The sequence below is a fragment of the Xiphias gladius genome, chromosome 24, assembly GCF_016859285.1.
Source record: "Xiphias gladius isolate SHS-SW01 ecotype Sanya breed wild chromosome 24, ASM1685928v1, whole genome shotgun sequence".
Taxonomy (NCBI): Eukaryota; Metazoa; Chordata; class Actinopteri; order Istiophoriformes; family Xiphiidae; genus Xiphias; species Xiphias gladius.
Window position 1 is genome coordinate 5,916,364 of NC_053423.1, and position 24,066 is coordinate 5,940,429.

The 24,066-nt window shown below is 39.3% G+C and overlaps 1 protein-coding gene across 4 annotated transcripts in view; it reads left to right on the plus strand.

Moving 5' to 3' along the window:
• The first annotated feature begins 1,346 nt into the window (after positions 1–1,346).
• Positions 1,347–24,066, plus strand: part of ctdp1 (CTD (carboxy-terminal domain, RNA polymerase II, polypeptide A) phosphatase, subunit 1) — a 69,138-nt gene continuing 46,418 nt past the window's right edge. Inside the window, exons 1-11 of one of the 4 annotated variants that reach the window (XM_040122563.1) lie at positions 1,347–1,869; positions 3,396–3,479; positions 4,353–4,446; positions 5,256–5,384; positions 6,212–6,383; positions 7,432–7,522; positions 7,913–8,079; positions 12,224–13,273; positions 16,684–16,825; positions 16,993–17,223; positions 20,979–21,132. In XM_040122563.1, the coding sequence (XP_039978497.1) occupies positions 1,574–1,869; positions 3,396–3,479; positions 4,353–4,446; positions 5,256–5,384; positions 6,212–6,383; positions 7,432–7,522; positions 7,913–8,079; positions 12,224–13,273; positions 16,684–16,825; positions 16,993–17,223; positions 20,979–21,132 (2,610 nt within the window). In that variant the 5' untranslated portion in view covers positions 1,347–1,573. The remainder of the gene's footprint in view (positions 1,870–3,395; positions 3,480–4,352; positions 4,447–5,255; positions 5,385–6,211; positions 6,384–7,431; positions 7,523–7,912; positions 8,080–12,223; positions 13,274–16,683; positions 16,826–16,992; positions 17,224–20,978; positions 21,133–24,066) is intronic. The other 3 variants (XM_040122564.1, XM_040122565.1, XM_040122566.1) reach the window with 3 other exon arrangements.

Consider the following 24,066-nt stretch of genomic DNA (forward strand, 5'->3'; position numbering starts at 1 on the left):
AAATATAAATATATATATATATACACACATCATTAAAAAATTCTTCAATAATAACATTTAGTGAGACTAATTATAGGAGGTCCCACCTAACACACGCAGCTGTAAGGCGAGCTGCGATTGGCTACTCATCATTTTTAATGTTTTAAGGAAGAGCTTGTCAGTTGATTTATCAACTACACGTGAAATTTAAGCCTTGCAGTTTCACTGTCCACAGAAATGCCTCTGCCCGTGTTACCAGAAGGTGTAGATTTTTTTGCCGAGAACACAGCGGGTGATTTTATGTGAAGTCTGCGAACAGTGGGTGGACAAGCGGTCTGGGCAGAGCTGTATCTTGTTGATGCACTCTCTGGTAGATGGGTACGGAAATAATACGTCATTGATCCTATGGAGTGGTCCGAGGCTACGCCCTTGTATAGTAATTTATACACTTGTTATTCATGCCTCGTGCTCCCCCTTTACACCACAACTTCAAACTAAAACATTGTTATTGACAGCAACCTATCATGCAGGATGCATAAAACTGACCTTAAGGGTCAGTAATGGTAATAAAATGGGTTAGGGTTAGGGTTCGGATGAGCCTACTCCACCTAACTGTAGCTTAAGAACATAGGCTGTTCATTGTAAACTGGGGGGCCATTGCGTAATTTGAAAGAATGACAGCCCGTGACGGTAGCTTTCATTTCTAAAGCATGCAACCACAGCGAAACGCCGACGGTGCCACATGAGACACTAATGTAGTATTATTTCTATGTTACATCATGTTACATCAGGCAGGTCTCTGTGGATTTCGTGGTCCCCATACAAAGCCTTATGGAAAGTTTTAGCAAATAAAACAAAAAAAATAAGGAAACGCATAAGATAGCTAGAGGTTATTTTGTCATCATAGTAATTTTGTTGGGATTCCTGTTGTTATGTTACCTAAACTTTATGACGCCGTAATACAAATGTAAAAACCCGCTTGTTTTGTTGTCGCAAGTTCTGTCAGTGAAGAGAATTAATATGTAGCTCTGTCCAACCAGAATAGTTCTAGCCAGAACGAACCGGAAACGTGGGTTGGCCTTCAAAAGAAAGGTCGTAAATTTGCCCACTTACACAAAAAGAAACAACAATGTGGGTTTTGTCTGTCTCCGTATAGCTCTTAGAAATGTGCGGGTAATATCCACAACAACAAGCGCTCCAATATTATTTTATACTCACATAACGTGTGTGGTGAAAATGTAGTTCTTAAACTTTTCAAGAAACAAAATGCCGGTAGTATTTCGTCAGGGATTTTATTTTGAAACCTGAGTGGAAATTTTGTGTTTCTCATCTAGCTGGCTGCATGGTCTACCGGATGCTGTATCGACCCGTGTCGCTGCAGTGTTGCGCTTTCCTGTTTACGGGCGGGAAGAGCGAACATAGCAGAGTGTGGGAGCTACTGTGTTTAAATCGGAGGCACATTTGTTTTAATTCCCCTTCATTCTGATGGTTTGCACTTTTTAATGATTCACGGGGGATTACGAGGTCTAGTGGATACTTTTTAAGCGGACGGTTGTTTAAAACTAAAGGGATTTTTTTGGAGAGTGCGGGGCAGATGGAAGATCCTGCCGCAGATTCTGGCGGTGGCGGCGGCGGTGCAGGAGCGGAGGGCCCCGCGGTGCAGGTGGCAGATATCTGCTGGCCGACCGGAGCTCTCCCGCTACGGCTTCTAGAGTGGAAGGTCAAACCCGGGTCTCTTGTTAACGTAGACTCCGTGCTAGCACTATGTGCTCCCATACCTCAGGAGAAGGGGGCAGAGGCTGCCAGGCTGCCGGAGAAGAAGGTGAAATCGGACCGTGCTGGAGTAGTGAAGGAGCTATGCTGTCAACTTGGACAAGTCATACCTCCCGGGTGAGTCACTCTGCTTGCAATAGGTAGCTAATGTTAGCTGACCTGCCCCCTGCTTGGAAAGGCTACGGGCAACACGTCAGCTGTAGTTTTATTTATCGCTGTGCCAGCTACTGCCTTCACCCGTAGTGTAACGGTAGCTAGCTAACAAGCTAACTTTGCTAGGTATATGTGCTAAGTTAACGTTAGCTTATTTGCTAGCTGTACTCAAACCAACACTCGCCGCATTTGCTCGTACCAGTGTCAAGCGAGTCAAAGTAAACAAGCAGACATTTGAGGGGGAATTTCAAAATAAATCTGGAACCTTTTAGATAATCTTTTTCCGAACTTTTTCAGTCGTTGTAAATATAGTGGAAATCAAACCAATTGTTAGAGAAATTGTAGCACACATTACGTGATTTTATGAGTTGCCACTTTGATATACTTGAAATCATTCTTACGGGCAAAAAAAAGAAAAGAAAAAAAAGACGCCTTTATTTTGAAGGCAAAAGCACGTGGAGTTCTGTCTAGTTTTCATTGCGTTGACGCAGCTGACCCTGCGTGCACGATGTGTACAAGCCGTGTGTGTTGACAGGTAGACGAGTGGCCCGTGGCTGCCGTTCTCCCGAATGTGATCTGACCGTATTCCAGAATAAGGGAAGATTTATGCTCAGCAGCTACTTAGGAACAAATCGTGTCTCCAACTGATATTTTATTTAGCGCTTCTCAGTATTTTGTCTTAAAATAGTCCCATTTGTTTTGTAGGGTATACCTAAAACAAACGAAGGCATCTACTTCATAGTCGTTTATTATTATTTCAACTTAATAATGTTTTCCAATACTATGAAAGTCTTATTTTCATCAGTAGTGACAGCTGTGGTGTTCTAATTACAAAGCAAGCATCTGTGTGAATTAGGCCAAGCCATTCATTAATTTAATTAAAGATGGTTAGTTGTGTGGATTTACAGCTTGTTCTCTGAAGTAATAACTAGACCTGGAACTTACGATTAATTTCATCAATGATTGATATATTAATTGTGTAGTCTGTAAAAGGTCAACAATTAGTAAAAAAAAAAAAAAAAAAATCATCCTAGTTTCCCAGAGCAAGGTTACATCCTCAGATGTCTTGTTTTGTTCCACCAAAAGTACTAAACCCAGAGATATTCAGTTTACAATGACATAAAACAGAGAAAAGCATCAAGTCCTCACATAGGAGAAGCTGAAACAAGCAAATATGTGGCATTTTAACTGTCCTTCAAATGACTGGTCAATTATTCGACTAATCATTGCAACATTTGCCATTTAATCAAAGCAATTCACTAGCATATAGCGTTAAGGCTCACAGCTAACCTGTGTGGTACAAGCGCTAGGTTTATAGGATATAACATTCAGTAAACTGCATTTACACTCAGGCCTTGGATGCCACAAAGCAAATGTTTCATTTAACACCTTCTTTTAATGGGAATCCTGCCAAAAGCTGGAAATAATGCACTATTACTGGTTTACTGAACAGTAAGTATTTACACTCGTGTTTCTTCTCTTTTTTCCAGGGGTGTCATAGTCAGAGTAGAAGAGTGCAGCCACCCGATAGTGATGAAGGGTTTATGTGCTGAATGTGGCCAGGACCTGACTCAGTAAGGAAACACACACACTGTCACTTTTTTACACTTAAACAGAAACATCCATGTTTTCATTTTCAAGTCCAGGGAAGATATGTTTGACACTTTTGCACAAACATTTTGACCTTTCACAGTGCTAGTTAGAGTTAAACCTTACAGTTTCACCAGGCCACCTGACGTCTTTCAACCTCAGTCATTGGGTGGAACTTCTTAATTATTGATCTTTTTGAAGATGTTACATTCCTGTGGTTTAAAAACTGACCACCTGTATCTGACCAAAAATATTTGTGCTAGATTTTGTTTTAATTTAATGCCATCAGGTGGCACCAGAGATCATACAGAGAGAGCTGAGTAAAACACAGGTCAGAAATGAATTTCACACTCTAAACGCTCCCTTGTGTCAGTTCTATAAAGATGTCAAATTTACAGCAGTCTTTAAGAATCCCCGCCATGATAAATGTAGTAGAGTTCATTGATTTAAAGCAACATAATGCCAGAATATTATAAGTATCGTTATTAAAGGTGTTGTGTGAAAGATAAATGGAAAGTTGTTTTTGACTGTCAACACTTCAGACTTTGCATTGCAAGCACATAGGCTGATGTGGATACCTGGTAGCATTTGAATATTAAACAGCAGGGAATCATTTTGCATGTCCTTATAACCTGTTTTATGTATGAGTCACAAGTAGCTAAGGACTGCCAACGATCAGCCAGATCACTCGCTACCTGCAGTATTTTCTGCAAACGTTTGCTCAGATCAAACCAGTAACTAGAGCTGAGTCTGACAAATCCATTTGCATGGATCACAATATTTTCAAGGACCTGAGAGATACACAAACTACAAAATGCATGACTCCCACGCTTCTTTTTTTTTTGTCTGTCTCACAGGTTGCAGAGCACGAATGGGAACCAGCAAACTCCCATCTCCACAGCTACAGTCTCCATGGTGCACAGTGTACCCGAGCTGATGGTCAGCTCAGAGGTGAGTCAGATGATGGAAATACCTGGAGGACTGGGCTAGAAGGGCAGATATACCTCACATTCACTCCGCTGTAATGTCTCTGCGTGTGCACTGCTGTTGGAAGCGCAATCCCCCCACCCCTTACTATATATCACATATTATAAATGAACCTTTTTTGAATTGTTCCAGTATTTCACGTGTTCAAAATGAATTGATTTTTATGCCAAAAATTAATAAATGAATAAATACTCAAGGTTTCCTTGGGATTTTCAAGTATTTCAGGGTGGAACATCCGAAAAGTTTTTGGAGCAAATACCTCTACACTGACATGAATGACAGTAACAAAGTCAGCATGAAAAGAGTCAGTTTAGATCAAGGTTTCCATACAACTTTAGTAAATGATGTAAATGATTGATGTAGTAAGTACGTAATTAAATACTGCAGAATATTTAATGTATCCAAGGTCAGTGTGGATGATTGGTCTTTTTTTTTTTTTTGTTCAAAATCAAGGCCAGTGTTTCTGCCCAACCCTTACACTGACTTACTCCTGGAATAGTTCAATTCACTTCAGTACAACTTTATTCATCCCTATAAGGGCAATTATTTGGCATAGCTGACACCTCAGGAAAACACAGAAAAAACTATTAGTTGCAAAGCTCAAGTGAATCAAAAGCTATAACCTTAAAACCGTATACTGGTTTCTTTTAATAGTTATCTTAATTAATAAATAGTTCATAAAAAAATAAGCACAGAGACCGTGCAAACACATAAAGCACTGGTTGCTCTGATTTTTTTAATATTCTGTGCATTATCCTCATTCACTCCAACAGCAAGCAGAACAGCTGGGCAGAGAAGACCAGCAGAGACTCCATCGGAACAAAAAGCTGGTCCTGATGGTGGATCTGGACCAGACTCTGATCCACACCACTGAACAGCACTGCCAGCGTATGTCCAATAAGGTACTATTCCCTCTTATCACAATAATCTCATGACTGTGATAGATAGGCAACCTCGGTTTTTATTTGTCATTTAAGTTTCATATCCCCCCATTAATTTAATAGATTGTTTGTTGATGTGGCTGTCTTTTTCTACTTTACCTGAAAGTGTTTTCTGTAAGGCTTGTACTATGTAACTTTTGCTCTACAGCCGCCAGGGTAGCCACAAGTCACAGATATGGGATACTGGTAAATACTAAAACAATATGTAACAGTAGCATAAGGGAAAAAAAAAAAGATGTCCTAAAGGCAGCAAATTGTTTGAATAAAGTTGTTATATAGCAACAACTACCTTACATTTGCTAACAGTAGCTACCATAAGGTGCTGGTCATAACAGACCAAGCAAGTCCGTCCTAGTAAAAACCCAGAGCATATTGAATTGAGTGAGGATGTGTTTCATTTCTCATGAATTCAACTTTTTATTTGTAAGAGGAAGAATGTGTTAATTCTTCTTACAAAAGTTACATAGTCTCCCTTTCATGTTGCTCTAATGTCAGTGTCATTAGAGGAGTCGCTGTTTTTGTACTCAGACCTTGCCCGGTGCTATTCGGTGCTGGTTTTGGTGCTCCACTGTTTACACATGTCTGCGTTTATGTCACACGTGAGGTGGTAGGATTCAGGGTTGTTCTTCATTTACCATTACAAACAAGATTTAGTAGTAGTTTCTTGCATATTTTTTTCATTAAAAGTGGTCAGTATTTCACCATTGTTTAACAAAAGTTGTTATCCAGAATCTTAAATTGTGATGTTTAGTCCTAAATCTGTGTTTTTCTGTTTGATCTTGTCATAGTTAACACGTTATTTCCTCCAGGGCATATTCCACTTCCAGCTCGGTCGAGGAGAGCCTATGCTCCACACACGACTACGCCCACATTGCAAGGAATTCCTGGAGAAAATTGCCAAACTCTATGAGCTACATGTCTTCACATTCGGGAGCCGCCTTTATGCACATACCATTGCTGGTAAAGGAGTCATTGCTTTTTCACTTTGCCTAATTTATCTTAACATTATAAGTACTGATTACATTAATCCACATACAAAATGTAGGAGCAAGTTAAGTCTTTAGATTTTGAGGGTTAAGAGAAACGTCTACCTGTACTGCCTGTTTGTGTCCACAAGAGGGAAGTATCTGCTCATGTTTTGCATTCGGGCTGGTGCTGTGTGTAATTTTACTGTTACGCATCCATTGTCTCTGTGTGTCACTGGCAAGCAGCAGGGATGCAAAATTTTAAAATGCTTACTAAGCCGGTGAATGTTTTGCATGAACATTTTGTCTGTTTATCTGCTGGATTTGCATTTTTCCATTTCCGGCCTAGTTTTAGCTGCATGTCGCTGCTAGCGGACTGGTGTTGGTTTCCTCCTAAATGAAAATATTTCAGTTTATGGTTGAAGGCTGGATTATACTGAAGTGTATGTAGTGTGTTTATATGCTATCTTTTTGGTATTCAGGTTGCAATATTTCATCAAACTGTATATAATAGAGACAGCCCTGGTCCAGATCAGTTCTGCCTCCAAATGATGAATGTTTAATGCATTTTGAATTGGATTTTACTACTGGCCCTGATGCAGGGAGGTCGGCATGTTTCAGAGCAGCATTGACAGCTTCCCTAGTGGTTATAGAATCCTCTGCCCTGACTGTCTTCTTCAGCTAGTGTACGGCTGTATTTCTATTCAAGGTTTCACCAAAGACAGTATATTTCTTTTCAGACAGTCAAGTGTATTCTCTGCCACTGACTGAATCAAATTTTGCAAACTTTCTCAGACTTTCTTGGAGAAAACACTCAAGAAAAGGTAGCTAAAATGTGAGAAAATGATGTCTTCTTTGTAGAGGAGAGTTTTACTAATATGTCAAAGAAATGGTATAGTATATTGTACTACGTAAGTTTTCAATGCAAGTGTAATACTCACTGTGGCCTTGGAGAGGAAGCTGATGATTTAAAGTACAACTGAACTTGTATTGAAATATGCATATTTTTTTCTTCATGTACTCTTTTATCTTTCCGTTTTTAGGCTTTCTGGATCCTGAAAAGAAGCTTTTCTCTCATCGGATCCTTTCTAGAGATGAATGCATCGATCCTTTCTCCAAGACGGGGAATCTTAGGTGGGGATCTCCTTCTGCTAAAGATGACAACTAGATCAATTGCTTGTAGTTTACTCCGTGATGACCCTGCACGAAGTTCTATAACTGTTGTACCCTGAATCAGTCATTATTCACAGTGACTGTTGGTAGAGGAGCACAATGATTATTAATCTGTAATTCTCTCTCAGTGTCTCTTATAAATGGTTGTCAGTGACATTTCCTTACAATTTAAGAAAAACTACTGGAAGATTGACGTAAGAAACTGAAGTGCCCCTTACCTTGATTCATAACAAAACACTGTCGTTTAACTATACTACAGCCAAAGAGAGATAAATAATGGCTTGTCTGAGTTTGGAAGACTGTCAAAAAGCTCAGCACTTCTGCTAGTGTCTTGTGCATTTTTCCTGACAGGAACCTTTTCCCTTGTGGGGATTCAATGGTCTGCATAATTGATGACCGAGAGGATGTTTGGAAGTTTGCACCTAACCTCATCACTGTGAAGAAATACATCTACTTCCAAGGCACAGGGGATATCAATGCTCCCCCCGGCTCACGGGAAGCTCAAATGGCCAGAAAAGGTAAAATGCTCACACCCTTTAACAAACCCTTTAACAAACAAAGTTTCTGACAGTTTATGCAACACAGAGGGTCAAATGTACAACCAAGGATGTACTGTCCAAGGATTTGTTCCCAGTACCCTGCACATTCCTCTGTGGGAGGCACTTTTAGCTGAAGATAACAAGCAAGTCAGTCCAGTGGACTCACAGATCTTGGGCTGTTGTTAAAAGTCCATAGTGCTCATACTGAATGTTACACAGTCCATTATTTGGTGGGAAATAGAGTCACAGAGTTTACTCTACTGCATCTCACTGACAGTCAGCTCTGACAACAAATTAACTGCAAAAGGAGAACGAATTTTTTGTAAAAAAAAAAAAAAAAAAAAATTTAAATTGTGATGGAAAATTTCCGCTGTTTGAAGTAAACTGACCAATTCTTGTGGTGAATAGTAGCCTTATTAATGATAGCTACCATAAGTGACTAAGTAATACTAAAACATGGCTCTTTGGCTGACACCAGATCTAAGATTTCTTATGCACATTTACTTACGTACAATATATATCACATATACATTCTCTATTTATGTATTAATATTTGTAAGTTATTTTGTTTTATACCATGGCCACTGGGAATTCTCCATTCTGATGGGCTGGCGGGTGTGGATGTACTTTTAGTAAACAGACAGTATAACTGGACACCTGGGGCGCACCTCTTTGTTGCCTTCTTAAATTAATGTGCCAGTCTGAAACTCCTGCTAAAGACAGCAACAGTGGGCTTGGCCAAATAGCTTGGCAGAAAGGTTATTTGTGTAACTAATAAAATACAATAGATAAATAGTTTCTCAGTAAAAAGCCACACATTTAGTTTCATATATGTCTATTATTTGCCAGAATCTTCACGTCTGAATAGATTAACTGTAGGATGAAGAAAAAGTGGATTTTTAACATTAGCATAACGTTAGCTAACTTTAGCTTTGTTGAAGCTGCAGCTTGGGTCTGAGAACTGCAGGGGAAAGGAGAGGGGAAGCATGACCAGAGGCAAACTGTATTATTACTTCACATAGTTCTGATGTATAAATACAGTATAGGAGTCCAGACAAACATTTGATTTCAGAAAGTGTACAAATCCTCGAAATGGTTATCTCAGTCCTTAACCTAATATAATCTGTTGATTTCTGTTCACTTATCCATTGAAAATAGGCTACACTGGCTGAACCCAGTTCCTCCCGTATTTTCCTGTAATACTGACCTGCAAAAAGAAAACCAAAATAATCCTAGCACTTATTCAAATACTCTTAATATTTATATTAACAGGCTGTTATATATTAGGCAAATTATCACTCTGTTATGTCCTTGGTCATATCATTTAATACAGACAATCACCCAGGCCAGACGATAAATACTTTTCAGCACTGCATTCATGTTCAGCCAGTACCCTGAATTCACCTAATGACCCTACACACTTCTGTTTACAAAATACATCATCATGGATCATAGGCACGTGTCAAAGACCAAGGATAGACCGTCTTAAAGGGTTCCAATACTTTGACCTCTGTGCGTCCCTCTGTGCTGAGCTCTTAAGTGATGGCCCCTCATAAAGGGAATCCTTTAACCTACACATTGTTAGTCTCGTCATTATCATAGCAGGAAACCTGCTGCTTGGAGCCAGCCAGTGTGTCTCTTTGGGGGCTGTTATAGGACCCCCCCCCCCGTCATTTACACCCACTCTCCCAGGCTGTCACATCAATTAGCTGACAACTCCTGGTTGTACTGATCCCATGTTACAACAGCTGCCAGGCTCCGTAATGGCTCTTACATTGTTGACAAATTCAAAGGGTAAAACACAAGCTTCGACCATGGTTGAAGTATGTGGGGAGCCCACTGGGTAAAACTCATAAATCAGAGACACATCTCCTTACTGATTTTAATGCTGCACGTCAGACTCTGTTTTTATGTCATTGTGTCCCCAGGCAACTCTCTTGCTGCTTTCCTGGTCAAACAATTTAAGTAGACATTTATCTGTACGTGTTGTAGAAATCTCTGTAAGAAGAATGACATACACAAAGTTACATAAAGGACTTTATTAAATTAGCACGTATCTTGGTGGCATCTCCTGATTTACATTTGCAATTGTATTTTTTTAAACAAATACATTATGAAATGAAGTTAATTTATTCAAAGCATTTGGAGTTTTATGAATATAAAATATAAATCTTGAAATAAGGATATGCTTTGGTATCAATCGAGCCAAGATTTTTTTTTTTAAATGTCTTACTAAGTTGGGGGGTTAGTATCATTCAGCATCTTAGTGCTGGGTAGCTACTTATCTCTAAATCTAGCTTAACTTAAAGCTGCATTATTTTTTTTATTTGTTTATTTTTGAACTATCATTGTTTTGTTTGTTTGGTTTTTTTTGTTTGTTTTCTGGCCACCTTGGGGCAGCATAAGAAGCTATAAGCAAAACAGTGATATATAATCATCTCGCTAGCAGCGAGAGCAAACCAAAACAATAAACTTATAAGCCGTATAAACCAAAACAATTAACTAATAACATGCTAAAATGCTTTGCAGAGCAAAAGAGAACTCCAGAGCTGGCCGGTAATTCTGTAATTCTGTGTGGGTTCATCACTGCAAGTGATCCCTGTCACACTACTCATTTGATTCAATGTTACAACAAAAATACCTAAAAACGTGAGTGAGAGTGAGTGAGAGTGAGTGAGAGTGAGTGAGAGTGAGTGAGAGTGAGTGAGAGTGAGAGAGAGAGAGAGAACATATATATGCTGTGGCTTACCGGAAGGTTAGTGGTTCGATCCCCAACTCCTCCAGTCTGCATGTTGAAGTGTCCTTGGGCAAGATACTGAACCCCAAATTTCCCTGATGGCTGTGCCGTCAGTATGTGCAAGTGTGAGTGTGAATGGCAGAATGTGGCATGTAGTGTAAAGTGCTTTGAGTGGCCGAAAAGACTAGAAAAGCACTATATAAGTGCAATCCATTTACCATTTTATATGTGCCAATATACTATTGACTACAGAAAGGTAATATATGGCTTGTGATCATCCTTAACTAACACTGTCTGATTCAAGCTGTGATGTTAAATATTATACTACACCCTATATCTATTGTACACTAGATTGTCGGCCAGTTTTCATCTTGAGATGCAGCAATGTAAGTCTATGAAGGGTTCTTTGTTTTTGAGAATGTATTAAACAGTGATGAAAGGTTTTGCCTACAGTCTAATTTGCTGTATTTGTATACTGAAGACTGGCGTCCACTGGCCCATGCCTGCTCTAGCGTGCCCTGCCTCCTCAGATTATTTAGCTGCCCTCTCCTGTACATCCAGCCCTGTGGTTCCAAGTGACCTGCTTCCTTGAATAAGCAAACTTCTTCTTGCTTATGGGAGTGTATGTTATGCAGACTTTACACTACACTTCCATCTCTGTAAAAAATTTACTTTGCCTCTAAATCCTTAATTCTCCTTCGTTCAGTTTTGACTGTTTTAAAATCAACATTACTATATGGGTAAACATTCTATTATGTTGACAGGTTATCACTTTTTTTTACTTTTTATTTCACGCTTAAACAGAGTCCCTTACACTGGAGTGAGCCAGTGTACCCAAAAGGAATTTGATTTGGGAAGATTGTACACCAGGAAGTGTTTGCCAACAGGTGCAGCCAGAGCAGCTTCTTGAGCTAAAATCTCTGGACCCTGCCTTTGACAACCCCCAACTCACTCAACTAGTGAGAGATAAATGGAAGATCTCAAATAATTGAATTTTGATTGATTTTATCAACCTGTTGGAGGTAAAGGAAAAGCCTCTTTTGCACACATCTTGACCGTTTAACCAATAGTATTAGTTAATGCATCCAGTTATGTTTTTGACTTGTCTGATAATCTTTTACTAACGTTTGTTGGTTTCAGGACACAATATGTAAGCACCTCTTTGCAAAATAATCTTGGCTTCTTTGCCGATTACTGGGTTCAACCAAGTTTTCGACCAGGTTTTCCATGTCATTTGTCAGGATAGGGAAATCTTATGTACATTGGCCTGTTTGACAACAGAATTCTCTCATCTCTAGCTGCTCCTGACCTAACCTCACCTATTACAAGTGCTAGGCAACTACCAGAGGTGACATGATTCTGATGCACTTTCATTTCATGTTCCAGCAGGAGGCCCCTCAAGTCGACCGGCAGAGAGCACAGAATCAGCAGGGACGCTTGGTGCAGAAGAGCATAATAATGGCCTCAGGAAAAGAGCGAAAGACCACAGTGTTTCCGGAAAGGATGAGCCCACAACATCTCAGTCTTCTCAGGGAGTATCAACAAATGAACGGACTCATCCCACAGGGGTTGTAGAAGAAGAATCAGGACAAAGTAAACAGTCAGTGTCTGAGGTGGTGCCTGGGGCGGGGTTGAGAGAATACCAGGAGGGAGATAGAACAAATGTAAAGGAAGATGACACCAACAGGACACAAGAGGCACGAGAAGGTGCAAACTCATCAGCACCCAGCCATGAGTCCAATAATTTGGACTTTGAACTTTCCAGTGACAGTGACAATGACTCCATTACAGAAAAGCCTCCCTCATCAGAGAGTGATAGTGAAGGAAAGTCTTGCCAGGCAACAAAGCCTGGACAGGAACCTGTTACGCAAGAGTCTAGTGATGGGGATGGGGCAAGGTTAGGGGACAGTAAAGGTCGGTGTGAGGGAGAAAACAGCTCTGCTGTAGCAGAACCTTCAGGGGTTATTCTCCCAGACCCCGAACTGGGAAATGGCTGTTTAGATAGGAGAGAGCCGGAAACCGAGTCCCAGAATAGTGAACAATCTGGAGTCACCATGGGGGAGGAGCTGCTGGACCAGAGTATGGAGGACGAGGAGGAGGAGGAAGAGGAAGCCGATAATGACAAGGACGATCACCTGATCTACCTGGAGGAAGTGCTAGAAAGGATTCATGCTGAGTACTATTGCCGCTACGAGGCCTACCTGAGGAAGGAGGCCTCCGAAACGCCGGACATACGTAAGATTGTCCCAGAACTGAAAGGCAAGACACTGGAGGGCACAATGATAGTGTTCAGTGGTCTGTACCCGACCAACTACCCAATGGAGAGGACCCGTGAGTACTACCACGCCAAGGTGCTAGGGGCAAAGATCGGCAAGAATCTGGTTCTCAACTCCCAAGATCCCAGTCGGACAACACATCTTGTTGCAGCAAGAGCTGGTATGTAGAAATGCCTTCAATAGTAGCACTATCAAATCTGTTTTGACAATGAATTGATCTTTCTTAATTTTTCACAGTATTATTCTCAAACATATTTCTTTTGAATAAGTTTTAAACACAAAGGCATTACCTCTACAGCTTTTTCTGACCTGCGTATTTTAATTATGTTCCATTTGCTGAACTTAGTTGAGGTATTTTTAGTGCCAGTGTGCTGGAACCATTCGTAATTGATGCAAGTCATGGATTGCTAATGAGGATAGAATTTAAGGATCATGTAAGGTTTATTTAAATGTCGGGCTTACTGACATATTGGCAGATTTGTGCGTTTGAGCCTTGTCTAAACCTTTTGCTGAGCAGAGATAATTGTGATTGAGTACACAGTCACAATTAGTGGATCTCAAAAGGTCAGCCATTTCAGTTAACGTAAGACAGTAAGGGTATACAAGTGTACCACTGTACCCCAGTTAAATCCATGGCAGTGTTACCTCTGAAGCAGCAGCAGTAAGATGTTCTGTTTGCCTTACCAGTAACTTAATACAGCTTGGATATGGTATAAAGAGAGTGAACAGTAAACACTGAGATTGATATCAATGAGATAAAATTTTGCTGTAGGACATGCATGTCAATTCCTGTGAATCCCTCGTGCATAGGGAGGCAATCTGAATCCAGCGAAAACAAAAACAATTGTATAAAGAGGTAATAACGGAATGTGAATGCTAGAGCTGAAAAGTCAATTAATTTATTAGTTGATTGACAAAAATATTATTGGCAACTATTTTGATTATCAATTAATTGTTTCAGCCGTTTTCAAGCAAAAGTTGAGAAAATAGTGCTACATATTCTCAGGTTTCAGCTTCTCAAATGGCTGGATTTGCTGCTTTTATATAATAATAAACAGAATACCTTTGGGTTTTGGACTTCTGATCAGACAAAGCAAGGCATTTAAAGTCGTCAGTTTGCGCTCAGGGAGGTTTTGATTAAGATTTATTAATTTTTATTTTTTTTTGACATTTTGAAAACCAAACAATGAATTGATTATTGAAAAAATAACTAGTAGATTATTTGTTTTAAAAAAAAAAAAAGAGTGTTAGTTGCATACATTGAATGACAATTGCATAAAAAAATGCCAGTCAAAAACGGTGTCAGTTGATTTCATGAAAATCTTAAGGATTATAACTTTAATTTCCTATTTATTTTTTTAATTTGTGATGGTGGAACAAGCAACCAATTGTTAATCTGGACCTCTGTGCTCCTTGTCAGCTTGTTTTGAAGTTCTCCTTTACACTAGGGGCCAAAAATTGATTCATGCTTTAAATAATAATGCTTAAAATCGATCTTCTCATAGTTAATTAGGCTTACTTGATTGACAAAAAATTGATCCACTGCATCAGACATTAGAGAACCATGTGAATGCTGGAGGCTTTGTTTGTATGTTGTTGTTTTTTTTGTTTAATTTTTTCCCCCCCGAATGGTAAGGATTTGCACTTGTAACACCTTGATTACACTGAGGCTTAAAAAAATGTACTGCCTTGATGGGGCAAAACCCTCTTGTGTAAAACTGTTGGTTGCCAAATGTCCTGTTTTGCTGGGGTGTTAATCAGGTTATCAGTTATTTACTAAGCACCCTTAGCACATAACCGTCAACAACTGTTACTGCCGTCTGCAGAAATGTGTATAACGTCCTCATGCATTTTCTGGTAGTTCACAAGATACAAACAATGCTTCATGACACTAAAGTTGTCAAAGCAGCTTCTAACCTGCTTCGAAATTGTTATTCTATCTGAAGAGCACCAAAAGTGGACTCACGACTGTATTGCTATCAATCCAGTTTAGCTTCTGAAAACAGGCACAGGAAGTGGCACCGTTGCCTTGGAAGCCAGCCCTGCTGAGAGCAGCAATTTGCAATCACTCACCTTGTACATCAGGAGAGGAAAATCAGCCAGAGATGGAATCAGGGAAATATGAGTAGTAGGTCACTTAGACGGGAAAGAACTGCAGAAAATGCGTATTTTGTTGCCAGGGAAGAAAAATTGACAGATACTCATTATGTGTATCTCATAAAGATAATGGGTTAATTATAGCTTTTAACAACCAGTACCTCTGCATCTGGAATTTAACCCATGGATCTATGAAGGACACCTTGTTGAAAGATGGTGCCCCATTCATTCCTATGAAAGTTCCTTACTTATTTGAGCAGGCTTCATCGTGTTTCTGCTTTTTTGGTGCATGTGCACCAGAATTCTTCTCCTGTCCAGTTGACTGTGAGGTTGAATGTCAGACACTTCCGCCAGACTAGCCGGCTGACTTCCTGTTGCATGGAGTCAAATGAGTGGGGAAAAAATAAAATAATCGTATAGTTTTCAAGTGATTGTGTATGGGAAAAATGCTTTTTGGTCTAGTGTGCATCGCGTGATGAATGCGGAGGTGAAGTAGTCGAACGCAGTTTGATAGTTTGTTCACAGCCCTGTGCTGTTCCTGGGGGCTTGATTTATCCCCTTCAGCTGCATGACACATCTAACACCTGCTTCTGCTGTGTTCCCTGCAGGTGGGCACTCTTGAAGCAAGACAAATCAGGATGGTCATAACTGTTGGCTGGATTGCCATGAAATTTTGGACAAACATTCATGGTCCTTTCACAATAAATCCTAGTGGGTTTGGTGATCCCATGACTTTTCATCTAGCATCACAAACAGGTTAAAAATTTAATCTGCAAGTTATTTGGTTTATGACCAAACAGTTGCAAATCTAATGACATTCCCATCAGCCTCAGCCGCACTTTGGCCCGGTTCAAACCTGGCATTAACATGCGTTCTTTCACCACATTTAAATCATAATGAAATAATAAAATCGGTCTATCATGATGAATATGTTAGTTTTGTTGCGTAAGTTGATTAGAAATACTTAAAATACTAGTTTGCAGGTTTATGGCAAACAGCACAACATTGAACAGCTGTTCTGCAAAATGTACACCAACTGAACTGAAAATGTGCCCAAACAGTGGTAGTCAATATCTGAACAAGCACTTGTTTGTCAGCCATGCATGGCTAAAATAACCCAGGGTTAATGAGCTTCTAGACTCTAAGATTCAATCTGGTGTCTTTTATGTCAAAAATCAATAAGTGTTATTCAAGCAGAACCACATCTCTCTGTGGATTTCAACCCTAACAAAACACAGCTTTTCGGATTGCTACTGCTGAGTTGACATAGAAATGAAAGGACAGTGGCTGCAAAAGACAAATCCTCCTTGTTATCTCTAATAATATTGACCAGGCAGTTATTTTGCCTTTTCTCTTCCAGAAAGGAAAGTCCGATCATTGATCTGAATGATTCAGCAGACCCAGAGTGTGTATTTGGTAATAGATTTTGATTGTAAGGTCAAAACCTTTTCTTCATTCACTCCTGTCACCCAGGTACCGAGAAGGTTCGTCAGGCACAGGGCTGCAAGCATCTCCATGTTGTCAACCCCGACTGGCTGTGGAGCTGTCTGGAGCGCTGGGAGAGGGTGGAGGAGCAGCTGTACCCACTAAAAGAAGACTACTCCAAAACAGCAAGGTAAAGCAGTTGTCTGTGGAGCAGTGGTCTTACAGGCCTCCCAAAGCTTGTCGATATGAACTGATAACTTAAATACTAAAGATATTGCTGACATATTGACTGCATTTATCAGAATCCCTCTTGAGGATAATCCTTTCTCTGAGATCTTTTTTTCTTGTCTGTTAAAGGAGCAACAGTCCAGCAGCTTTCCCTGATAATCAGGGCTCCCTGCGGAAGCCTATTTTCCACACAACTCTCATCCACCACAGACCCCTACCTCCAGCCCTAGAGGTTCGGACCTATGACCCCGTCACAGGGAAGCTGATCCGCAGGGGCCCTCAGGTGTCACGGCCACCACCTTATTTCCAGGCATCAGGGTCTTTGATGCTCTCCGATCACAGAGAGCAGTCTTCTCTCAGGTACTGCAAGAAATTAAACAGATTTGTGCAATATAAGCAAGCAGTGTATGAGACTGTCTCAAAAGGGGCTAGGCTAGCCTACTTAAGTCTTGTGAACTCATGAAAATATTCTAGCCACAGTAAGTGAAAACAATAGATGTGTTTGGCCATTACTTCACAAATTATCATCTAACAAAAAATGTTATATAGCATTTAGGCACGAACAATTACCCTTTAAAATCGTCACATTATCAATTTGGTTAAAAATTACTTTGATATTGATATGTAGTTGACACTATTTACATGATACTATTTATATGATAACCTTAAGTGGCTTATATTACGGAATGTCAAGCTTGGCACTGTTAATTAGCCTGATAAGGTTGAGTTGTTTTGATATAGCCATCACAGTTTGGATGAAATGTTAGGTTTTAATGTTATTTCCATGATAATATTAGCAAGGCCAATACTGTCATAACCCTGACGTCATTAAACAGTTTGTTTTTGGATTTGTTCTGGAACATGAGACTAATTCATCAGACAACGGTGTAGACATTTAGCTGACATGGACTTAGGTTACTTTAGATGAAGGTAAGTAGAATGGTTGTTACATTAGCCTAATTATGTTGCTTTCAAAGGAAACAAATGCCAAGATCCCTGAAAACAACACAAGCTGAATTTAAATGACCTTGTGAGAGTTTTTCTTTTAGTTGTAGTGTTAAACATAAACATCATATCTAAGCCCTGTCTTTTAATTGACCAAACAGCAGTTGCAATAGCTGTAAACAGCCCCCTCATCATTGCAAGGGGTGGGCACCTTTATGGCCTTTTCACCCCTGATGAGTTTGCATCCCAGTTAAATGTATCGATTTGCCTTCTGGGCCTGAATTCCATCCCACCATTCTCTGTAAACTAAAACAGCTGTTGCATTAGTACTACTGTACTAAATGAATTGCCCCCAATTGGAGACATGCATCGTCTTCAGCTTGCAACTGAGGCCAATAACGCCCCCCCACCCCCCACCTCCCAACATACCTTTGATGTATGGATTGTTTATAGCATTTGGTGACAGGGAAACGGGTCAACCAAAGAGTGTGTAGTTTGTTGCTCCCAGACAACCCTCCGAGTCTGTGTTGCACTTCTTTTCATCTGCGCGTTGTGTCTTAAATCAAAACATAATAGTCGTGGCTACTTTACACTACTAGGGGAAGAAGTCTCTCTTCAACAGTGTAAAATACTTGTCCTAAAAAACTTTTATACTCATCCTGTCTTAGAAATATTTTTTTATTTTTTATTTTTTTTTAGTCATGTCCTCATTTACTTTCCACCTACAGTTTGACATGAATTATGTGGCAGGTGCAGGAAAACTTCACAATTCGTCAAAATCACCTTTGTGATCTTCCACTCCACAGCTCTGGAAAAAATTCAGAGACCGCTGCAAAATTATCAGTTTGTCTGATTTTACTATTCATAGGTATGTCTTTGAGTAAAATTAAAATTTTTGTTTTATTCTATGAACTACTCACAACAAATCTCCCAAATTCCCAATAAAAATATTGTCCTTTAGAGCATTTATTTGCAGAAAATGACAGATGGTCAAAATAACAAAAAAGATGCAGTGTTTTCAGACCTCAAATAATATAAAGAAAACAAGTTCATATTCTTTTTTAAACAACACAATACTAATATTTTAAACTAAGGAAGAGTTCAGAAATCAATATTTGGTGGAATAACCCTGATTTTCAATCACAGCTTTCATGCATCTTGGCATACTCTCCAGCAGTCTTTCACATTGCTGTTGGGTGACTTTATGCCACTCCTGGCGCAAAAATTCAAGCAGCTCAGCTTTGTTTGATGGCTTGTAATCATCCATCTTCCTCTTGATCACATCCCTTAGGATTTCAATGGAGTTCAGGTCTGGAGATTGGGCTGGCCATGACAGGGTCTTGATCTGGTGGTCCTTCATCCACATCTTGATTGACCTAGCTGTGTGGCATGGAGCATTGTCCTGCTGGAAAAACCAATCCTCAGAGTTCGGAAACATTGTCAGAGCAAAGGGAAGCAAGTTTTCTTCCAGGATAACCTTGTACGTGGCTTGATTCACGCGTCCTTCGCAAAGACGCATCTGCCCAATTCCAGCCTTGCTGAAGCACGCCCAGATCATCACCGATCCTCCACCAAATTTCACAGTGGGTGCGAGACACTGTGGCTTGTAGGCCTCTCCAGGTCTCCATCTAACCATTAGACAACCAAGTGTTGGGCAAAGCTGAGAATTGGACTCATCAGAGAAGATGACCTTACTCCTGTCCTCTATGGTCCAACCCTTATGGTCTTTTGCAAACCTTAGCCTGGCTCTTCTTTGCTTCTCATTGATGAAGGGCTTTTTTCTAGCTTTACACGACTTGAGCCCTGCACCTAGGAGCCTGTTTCAAACCGTTCTCGCCCTGCACTTCACCCCAGCTGCCATTTGCAATTCTTTTTGTAGGTCACTTGATGTCATCCTACAGTTGCTGAGTGACATTCGAATGAGTTGACGGTCATCCCGGTCAATGGAGAGTTGATTTTGCCCTCTGCCGGTCTGTAGCTTTGTTGTCCCCAATGTCTAATGACCTCGTTCTTATGAACCGCCATCTTAGAAATTTTAAGACTAGAACCAACCTGACCCTAACTGTATCCCTCTGCCAGTAAAGCCAGAATTGAACCCTTCTTTTCCTGATTCAAAACTTTTCTTTTCAACCTTTCTTTTGGTCAATAGTTATTTTTTGATTCCAATTACTTTTGAGGTACTACTAGCACTGTTTTTGCCGTCCAGCTGGTCCTCTTGCAAGAGGATAGTGATTACCACAGCATTGGTTTTTATACTTTTCCTCGTTAAATTTGATTTGGAGATTTGGTTCAGGCGATCACCTAATCAGTACCTCATTAAGTAGAATGAGGTGTGCTTGTGTTGGAATTCATCAGACACTGGAATGGAATGGCTGTCATACATGTAGAGATGCTGATTTCAGAAACATTTGCAGATGTCTCTTAATTTTTTCCAGAGCTGTATTTGTCATTCATTAGTCAGTCACAAATACTAATGAAAAGTGTGTCCTCTTTATGCTTTTTTGTTTGTCATTTGGTGTCACAGAGGCTATGGTGTGACTGTTTTTCCCTAGAGTAATATAAACTCTGACTTTACATCTCTTTACTGGACAGTCATGCCAGCTTAAAATGTTTTGAATTGAATATATCTGTGATGATACACTGCGATTAATAATCACAAGCATGAAATTGGCCCGCATTATTCATGGATTAGAGGCAGTGTGGAGGTTTAAGGGACTTGCATAAACTTGGATTTAATCATCAAAGAAAATCTTTTCAATTAAGAACTGCCAAGAGGAAAGTATAGAAACATCCTCTTCCCACTTGCATAAGATTTGGATCTAATGGGTTTTTGTTATAGAGAGAAAGCCTTTGCAATTCTTATCATTGGTGTAGGTCAACTTTCACTCTTTCATCCTGCACTCTACATCTGCAAATTCTCTGTGTTGTGAAAAATGTGCTAATTATGTGCATTGTTTGCGAATTAATGCAGTTCCCTTACAATTCCTGTGAAGAGTACTCTAAAACATAGATACCTAGATGCAATAGATGTCACTACCCAGGTCAAAATAAAAACCTGATACCTTCCTCTTTCTATTTGGCTAGCTGTCTAGCTAGTCCATCTATTTAGTTGCAATTAAGCAGTTTGCCTGAATAGTGTTTTAGGTTTTTTGTCTGTTATTTTACCACAGGGGAACTTCAAAGAGTCAGCAGGATGACGTGGCAGGGTCCAGCCAAGACGATGAGCAGCCAGGACCGTCTCGTCGGAAACGACAACCAAGCATGTCAGAAACTATGCCTCTATACACACTTTGCAAGGAGGATCTAGAGAGCATGGACAAAGAGGTAAGGCAGGAGGAAACACTCCTGTTGAGTCTTCCTTACAGTAATTTGCCCTCTCAAAACGGAAAGCTTACAAAGAGTGAAAAATAAGAATGTGCCAAGAGGTTTGGAAATCCATCAGTGAGAATTTTACATATAGAACGTTTTTAATGTATATGCTTTTTGCAATTTATATGGTGGACTTAAAAAAAAAAAAAAAAAACAGGTTAAAAACCATAGACTATATACAGTAATCAAGGCATTTGAATACTCTTCTCTCAGCAGTGACTTTTGTTTTTCCAGGGTTACATTTCCATTGCAACCTCATAGGAGATAGGGGCATCCACCTCCAATATTATTGCCATACTGTGCCACTCACCACAATTAAAGCATATAAAAGACTTAAACACCACAAACAACTTAATTTTCAGACGACTTGCTGTGTTTAGCCTATAGTAGTTTCGAAGCTCCTGCATAATGGATTCCTTCTTGTTTGAACATCTTTTTCACTCCTACTTTCCTGTTCTGAACTTGATCTGATAAGAACATTGTGATCTGCCCTCTTTTGCAGTGCTGACTGAGCTGTTATGAAGTTTTTATTTACAAACTCTCAGCATATTACTTACTCAACAAAGAACACAATGAAAATCTTTCACCAGCAAACCATTGGAAGGCATTTATTGGTAAACAGTTGCATAACTGTTATTAATAATTTAATAACAATTAAAACCAATTTAAGGCCAAAACAAAAATTGGAATAAAAAATAAAAATGAATAAGACATCTGAACACACTGCGATAAACATAAAAAAAAAAGAAAACTCAATGAATACATCAGGAAAAATGAATATAGATGCCAAAGATTAAAAGCCTAATTAAAAAGATAGGTCTTTAATTTCTTTTTCTTTTTAAAAATATCAAAGGAGTTTACTCTTCAAAGATTAGGGGAGGGTATGCAACAGTTTAGAACCATAAAAACAGAATGCAGACTCGCCCGATTTGTTGTTTGAACTTTTTAAAGAGAGGCAGTGAAAGATCTTAGAGTTCTCATTGGAATATAAAATGAAAGGCAGTTGCTGATATAGGAAGGTGCTAGGTTATGTAAGGCTTTATACACAAGTAAAAGTACTTTAAAATCAGGTACAGGTAGCCAGTGCAGGCTCACGAGCAGTGGAGTAATGCAATCCCTCTATTTGTATTAGCCCAAATCCCGACTAGAGCAATCAGAATTAGACTTTTTAGGTAGCCCAGTAGAAAGAGAATTGCAATAATCTAAGCGACTAATTAATTCATTTAGGCAATGTTCATTACATTGAAAATTTATTTTTTTGTGACCTTATTAAAATGGCAAATAAAATGCAGAACACGGTCTTAAAAGGTGCAAAAGTTCTCTGGTGGAAAAAGTCATATACAATTTTGTATCATCTGCATAACGGTGATATCTGACATCATTTAGAACACATATAAAGACAAAAGAAATAGGACTAAGAATCCTTCCTTGAGGAACAACATAATCAATGTAAAATATCTGTGACAAAAAATCACCTTATTATGTGTTGACCAAAGTTAGCTGTGAGTTGCTATACAGAAACATCTATTTTTAAGGTCATGGTAGCAGATATTTGTTTGATCTAGTGGCAAGGAATTTTTTGTAAGGCTTAGCCTCATGTTGTATTTTATGTTGGCATTTTGGGTTGACTGCCTCCCTGTGCCTTTGCACAGTTAGCAGTGCTAGGTTTGATTGGATCTCACTGCATTGTTGTGTATGAATTACATGGTTTAGAGTTATGAAATGAAATTGCATTTTAATACAATTTATTATGCAGCCATGGTAGACAGCTTTTGGCAAATTTAAATGACTGACAGAAATAATAATAAATCTATAGACAGTTTTGAAAACATCAGAGCAACACATTATTTAATGCTGCATCTCCCTTACATTTCAAACCTGTCATCTATTCTAATATTACAAATACTTACATATTACAAATACTTACATAAGCTATAATGTCAGCCGACTTTCCGCATTTTATATTTTTTGCCATCCTTGCAAGGCAGGTGAAGTGATTACTAATGTCTGAGAGCCCTGCACCTCCTGCTTTGATAATAGTCTTTAATGGTGGCTGAATTGTGCTAATGCTTCTGCGGGGGAAAATGTGTAAAGTGGATCCTTGAGATCTGCCAAGAGCCTCTCTGCAGGTGATTATTCTACAGAAAAAGCTTTGTGGCTTGTTCACATGGGACATGACATGTGACAAGCCATGTTTGAAATGAGGTCATATATTGGCTAGTGGTAGTTATTTTGTCCCTTTTTCATATAATCTGAAAATCTCATTGGAAAGCCACACTGCTTATCACTCAGCTACTTTGTTTTTCACCTTAAATTACCTAAAAAAAATTAACAGTATTCAATATTCTTTAAAGGCATCTGAACTGACACGACTGACACTTGGGTGCGGGGGAGTGAATGATATACTATATTTGTCCTATTTCTAGATAAGGTGTAATGAAGAAAAGACATCAGTAATAATGTTGAGTATTCATAAAAACAAAAAATATAGGTGCTTTTTGACAAAGTGGCTTTTTCTTCTTAAAGATTTAGATCTAATACAGATTATGTATCCTGCAAGGAAACGGGACTTTTTTAAGTTAAATTTAACGATCTGAATGTCAGCGTGAGTGTGCATTCTTTAAATGACGAACTGACTTCTGTAGCTGGGATGCAAAACAGTTGAATTCTGAAGTAAAGTAACTCTGTAGCTGCAGGCGACTGCTCAGACTGAGAACTGCTGTGCAATGCCTTTCTGGAATTAGACTTTTTTTTTTTTCTCCTGCAACTATGTGCTTGAAGATGATGCAGGATGCATCCCATATCCTGTAAGAATTACTTACATAGAATAATGCCAAAGCCAACTGCTATTTAGTTTTTCCCTTTACATTTTATATCCATATGTCCAAG